General features: G+C 45.5%; 1 protein-coding gene across 1 annotated transcript; it reads right to left on the bottom strand.

The window, feature by feature from the left end:
• Positions 1 to 275: 275 nt before the first annotated feature.
• Positions 276 to 1,223, bottom strand: LOC135977914 (olfactory receptor 52E2-like). The gene has a single exon (XM_065579062.1). It carries the CDS (start codon positions 1,221 to 1,223, stop codon positions 276 to 278), a length of 948 nt encoding a protein of 315 aa, XP_065435134.1.
• Between the last annotated feature and the right edge of the window lie 5,188 nt (positions 1,224 to 6,411).

Raw genomic sequence — 6,411 nt, 5'->3', positions numbered from 1 at the left:
GAGGCAGAGCCGGGGCGGAACCTGGGGGAAGAGGCAGAGCAGAGGGGCAGGGCCTCAGTCTTACAGTTACCAGCAATTAGAAATATGGCAACCCTATGAGTTGTATATAGGCAGATTCCCCAATTTGTGATGCTGAAAGAGCACAGTAAGGTCAGGAAAGGGTTTAAAGTCTCTTTTACTGGCCAGTCAGTGACTCAGGGAGGAGGGCCCAGCACCATGTCACCAGCCAGCTCTGCATGGAGTTTGATCTGAGAGCCAGATGACAAGGAGACAACTTAGGTCCCTTTATGAGTAAAGGGCTGGAGTAGCCTATCCCGGATCTGTTGAGTCCTTACCCCATAGATGATGGGGTTTAGCATGGGGGGCACCAAGAGGTACATGTTTGCCATGAGAATGTGTAAATGCTGGGGCACATTGTGCCCAAACCGGTGCGTGAGGAAGGAGAAGAGAGCTGGGATGTAAGAGGATAAGATGACACAGAGGTGGGAGCCGCAGGTCCCAAAAGTCTTGAGCCGGGCATCCTTTGTTGGGAGACTGAAGATGGCCCTGAGGATCTGGGTATATGACATGGCGATAAAAAACACATCCAGACCGATCACGAAGAATGCCACAGAGAGGCTGTAGTAACTACTGACGCTGATGTCGGCACAGGCCAGCTTCACCACAGCTATGTGCTCACAGTACGTGTGGGAAATGATGTTGGTTCTGCAATATGGCCAACTCCTCGCCAGGACAGGAATGGGCAGTACGAGCATGGCACCGCGCAGCACCGTGGCCAGGCCAATTTTCGCCACCACAGAGTTTGTCAGCGTGGTGGAATGTCTCAGGGGATCGCAGATGGCCACGTAGCGATCTAAAGCCATGGCCACAAGGACCCCAGATTGCATTGCAGTGAAGCTGAGAATGAAGTACATCTGGGTGAGGCAGGCACTGAAATTGATCTCCCTGGAATTGAACCAGAAGATGCTCAGCATTTTGGGTAGGATGGACGTAGACAGGACCAGGTCGGTGACAGCCAGCATGCAGAGGAAATAGTACATGGGCGCATGGAGGCTCGGCTCCGTCTTTACAATGAACAGGATGGTGAAGTTCCCCAAGGTGGCAATGGAGTATATGGTGCAGAAGGGGATGGACATCCAGACATGGGCTTCCTCCAGACCAGGAATGCCCAGCAGGATGAAGGTGGAGGGGTTGGTGAAGTCGGTTGAGTTGAAATCTGACATGGAGTAGGGGAGACGGTGTTCAACACAGAGGAAGAATGGTGTTTCTTGTATGTACCGTACGTTCCCCTGACTTCCTGTACGTGCCCAGGGTCTAGGGTGATGGTTGCAGGACAAACACCTGTATGGAGAGACAATTCATAGATTCATAGATTCATAGATTATAGGACTGGAAGGGACCTCGAGAGGTCATCGAGTCCAGTCCCCTGCCCGCATGGCAGGACCAAATACTGTCTAGACCATTCCTGATAGACATTTATCTAACCTACTCTTAAATATCTCCAGAGACGGAGATTCCACAACCTCCCTAGGCAATTTGTTCCAGTGTTTAACCACCCTGACAGTTAGGAACTTTTTCCTAATGTCCAACCTAGACCTCCCTTGCTGCAGTTTAAACCCATTGTTTCTGGTTCTATCCTTAGAGGCTAAGGTGAACAAGTTCTCTCCCTCCTCCTTATGACACCCTTTTAGATACCTGAAAACTGCTATCATGTCCCCTCTCAGTCTTCTCTTTTCCAAACTAAACAAACCCAATTCTTTCAGCCTTCCTTCATAGGTCATGTTCTTTAATCATTCTTGTTGCTCTTCTTTGGACCCTTTCCAATTTCTCCACATCTTTTTTAAAATGCGGCGCCCAGAACTGGACACAATACTCCAGCTGAGGCCTAACCAGAGCAGAGTAGAGCGGAAGAATGACTTCTCGTGTCTTGCTCACAACACACCTTTTAATACATCCCAGAATCATGTTTGCTTTTTTTGCAACAGCATCACACTGTTGACTCATATTTAGCTTGTGGTCCACTATAACCCCTAGATCCCTTTCTGCCGTACTCCTTCCTAGACAGTCTTTTCCCATTCTGTATGTGTGAAATTGATTTTTCCTTCCTAAGTGGAGCACTTTGCATTTGTCTTTGTTAAACTTCATTCTGTTTAACTCAGACCATTTCTCCAATTTGTCCAGATCATTTTGAATTATGACCCTGTCCTCCAAAGTAGTTGCAATCCCTCCCAGTTTGGTATCATCCGCAAACTTAATAAGCGTACTTTCTATGCCAATATCTAAGTCGTTGATGAAGATATTGAACAGAGCCGGTCCCAAAACAGACCCCTGCGGTATCCCACTCGTTACGTCTTTCCAGCAGGATTGGGAACCATTAATAACAACTCTCTGAGTACGGTTATCCAGCCAGTTGTGCACCCACCTTATAGTAGCCCCATCTAAATTGTATTTGCGCAGTTTATCGATAAGAATATCATGCGAGACCGTATCAAATGCCTTACTAAAGTCTAGGTATACCACATCCACCGCTTCACCCTTATCCACAAGGCTCGTTATCCTATCAAAGAAAGCTATCAGATTGGTTTGACATGATTTGTTCTTCACAAATTCATGCTGGCTGTTCCCTATCACCTTACCACCTTCCAAGTGTTTGCAGATGATTTCCTTAATTACTTGCTCCATTATCTTCCCTGGCACAGAAGTTAAACTAACTGGTCTGTAGTTTCCTGGGTTGTTTTTATTTCCCTTTTTATAGATGGGCACTATATTTGCCCTTTTCCAGTCTTCTGGAATCTCTCCCGTCTCCCATGACTTTCCAAAGATAATAGCTAGAGGCTCAGATACCTCCTCTATTAGCTCCTTGAGTATTCTAGGATGCATTTCATCAGGCCCGGGTGACTTGCAGGCATCTAACTTTTCTAAGTGATTTTTAACTTGTTCTTTTTTTATTTTATCCGCTAAACCTACCCCCTTCCCATTAGTATTCACTATGTTAGGCATTCCTTCAGACTGCTCGGTGAAGACCGAAACAAAGAAGTCATTAAGCATCTCTGCCATTTCCAAGTTTCCCATTACTGTTTCTCCCTCCCAATGTTAATATGAGACAGTACATGCCCAACTGGAGGCTGTTCTCATTGATGAAGCAGATTGGTCGCTCTTCAAACACTGAAAAATGACATTTTCATTATTCATATGAATGAATTAAGAACACCTGACCCTACAAATGCCAATTCCATATTTGATGGTGCTCCCTGCATCAAGAATTCCTATGCATCGTGGGGTGGGAAACCTTAATAGGCCCCAGCAGGAAACACGAGTGGATACTGGTTTTCCCTTATTGTTCCCTAGACCTTGTCTACACTGCCATGTTTTTTCGCCAAAAGGCAACATTTGGTGAAGAAATAATGGAGGTGTAAACACTACAAAGCCAATTTTGAATACGTAACTCCTCAGTTTCAGTGACGTAATTAAGGCACCTTAACGAGAGTTGTAAGGCTTTTTATGCAAAATTTTAATCTCCGAAGTGCCAGTGTAGACACCGTGCTTGATTTTATCACTGTAATTGGTCCATTGCTCTTCTCCCACACTCAACGTCCCCCGCCCCCTGGAACACTCACCATGATTGTTGTGTTCGCCGGCATGTGTGCTTGTCAAGGGTCAGCAGGAAAGTGACTAGTGTGTTGTCAGCAGTGTATTTTAATGTAGTGTTTCAATGCTGTATGTGTACTTAACAATAATGCTTCTGTTTATTGCTACTTGTGTTTCCCCAGATATGTGCTTGAAAGGAGACACCCCCGCACACACACTCCAGTCAAGTGTGTCCGCCAGATAAGAAAGCGCCCAAGATGGAGGAAGGAAGATATGTTGTGGGAGGTGCTGCAGTACTCTGATGCAGACAAGATGGAATGCAGGCAGTGGAGGGAAAGCGACAAGTAAGAAAGAAAAGAAATGAGGCATACACTAGGGATGCAATGGAGAGGCCGATAAAGGTTTTGGAGTGCCAAAAAGACATGTGGCAGCCCCTCCTGATGCTCCAGACTGAGCAGATGGGTGCACGCCCTCCCCTTCAGCACATTCAGAACTCTTTCCCATGTCCTCCCCAAACTCCACCCACACATTCCTTTCCGATTTCACTTTACTGTTCACTCCACCTCCACAGACACCTTTTCAAATGAAAATGGGACTTTTGGTCAGCTGTGTATGTGTGCATGGTGTTGTGGGTGTTTTGGCAATAAAAGCAAAGTTATTTGATTATTAATCAGTCTTATTTGTTTCCATTGAAGTTATGATAGTAGATGGCAACAGCAAAGAAGCAGGCAGTTTTATCATTTCCTTACATTGAACCGTAGGCCTGAACAATCACAACTGCTTCCTACCCTACTACAACTGACTTCATTATGCATTACAAATGCAAGCATAGCAACAGACATTACTCGTTCTCATTTACAAAGTGCTGCTGCAAAGTCTCCCTGATTCGAATTGCCCCCCCATTGTGCCCCTCTAATAGCCTTGGTATCTGGCTGCTCAGAATCATCAGCCAAGTGTTCAGCTCAGCAGTGCACCCCATAGCAAAATTTTCACCCTTTCCTTCACAAATATTATACAACGTGCAACACATGGCTGCAGCCAGGGGAATATTTTCCTCATTGAGGTCTAACCTGTTATAAAGGCATCACCAGCGCACCTTTAATCTGCCAAATGCACATTCTATGGTCATCCTGCTCCTACTCAGCCTATTGTTCAAACGCTCCTTCCTGCTATCCAGGTTTCCCATGTACAGCTTCATGAGCCCAAGCATTGAGGGGTATGCCAGGTCTCCGAGCATTACTATGGGCATTCCGACATCCCATACGGGGATCTTCTGGTCTGGAAAGAAAGTCCTTGCTTTTAGCTTTTTGTAAAGGCCAGTGTTCCTAAAGGTTCATGCATCATACACTTTTCCGGACCACCTTGCATTGATGTCAATGAAACACCCGCGGTGATCCACAAAGCCTGCAACACTGTGGAGAAGTACACCTTCCAACTGATATATTCCATCGCATGGCATCTGGGGCCAAAACTGGAATATGCGTGCCATCTGTCGCTCCTCCGCAGTTGGGGAAACACATTTCTGCAAAGTCATCCACAATGTCATGCACGTTGCCAAGAGTGACGGTCTTGTGCAGCAGGATGTGATTAATGGCCCTTCACACTTGGGTTAATGTAACCCCAACAGTCGAGTTCCCAACTCCAAACTGATTTGTGACTGACCAGTAGCAGCCTGGAGTCTCCAGCTTCCACAGTACAATCACCACGTGCTTCTCCACCGAAAGTGCAGGTCTCATTTGGGTGTCCTTTCCCAGCAGGGCTGGGTGAGCTCAGCACACAGTTCCAGGAAGGTGGCTTTCCACATCCAAAAGTTCTGCAGCCACTGCTCATCATCCCAGACTTGCATAACGATGCGATTCCACACTGAGTTGTCGTTTCCCGAGTCCAGAAGCGATGTTCCACCATGCTCAGCTGTTCCATGAATGCCAAAATCAATCTAATGCTGCTGTTATCCATCTCAGACATGACATCAGGCAACTGTGACTCCTGTTGCCTTCACAACTTCAAGACTGATTCCACTGCCATTCGTGATGTGCTACTGACAGCTAGCAGAGCAGTGCGGGATCCATTCCTGCAGATAGAGGTGACATTCTGAGCAGAAAACAAGGGACATTGAAAAATGCCACGAACTGGATATGGAAGCACATGAAATGCTGGGATGGAAAGCAATGCATTATGGGACATTGAGACCGGAGCCATGATGTGCTGCGATCCGCTCTGCCTTCCCACAACACCTATGTGCACAAGATGCAGAGCTGAATTGTGGGATAGCTACCCACAGTACATTTTTCTTACTGTCACTGCGACCACCCCATGTGTGGACGCGCTCTGTCAAAAGAGAAAGACAGTGTGACCGTGCAACAATGATTTTCTTTAAAGGCTTTTTGGTCGTTGTTCAAACTTTCAGAGAAAAAAATCTTCTAATGTACACATAGCCTTAATGCAATGAAAACCAGGCTAGAGAGCCATGCTGTAGGGAGTTTCCTATTCACCTAGGCTAAAACCTATACTATTAATAATAATGGTTAATTATTGATATTATTATTAATAAAATTAAAATTACATTACATTAAATTAATAAATTAAATTCCCATATCCAAAATAATATTATGAGTACATCCTAAATCAAGTTACACCCCAAAGCTGAGACAAATTATGATTGGGAAGAAAAATTTACACACAAAAATAGGAATGAGGATTGGGAGTTCTTAAAGAAGAGTTTATGAGAGAGCTAAAAAGCCACAATTTCACAATCAAGAAAGTGGAGAACTTTGGTTAAAAACCCAGTTCAGTAGCAAAGTGAAGGCAGCAATTAAGGGGGGA

Source organism: Chrysemys picta, unplaced genomic scaffold (genome assembly GCF_011386835.1).
Source record: "Chrysemys picta bellii isolate R12L10 unplaced genomic scaffold, ASM1138683v2 scaf76, whole genome shotgun sequence".
Classification (NCBI taxonomy): domain Eukaryota; kingdom Metazoa; phylum Chordata; order Testudines; family Emydidae; genus Chrysemys; species Chrysemys picta.
The sequence above is the reverse complement of the archived record's forward strand: the minus strand, read 5'-3'. Positions and strand labels throughout refer to the sequence as shown.

What these genes read in the sequence shown, in the direction of transcription:
- LOC135977914 (XM_065579062.1), bottom strand. Translation starts at nt 1,223, where the DNA reads ATGTCAGATTTCAACTCAACCGACTTCACCAACCCCTCCACCTTCATC.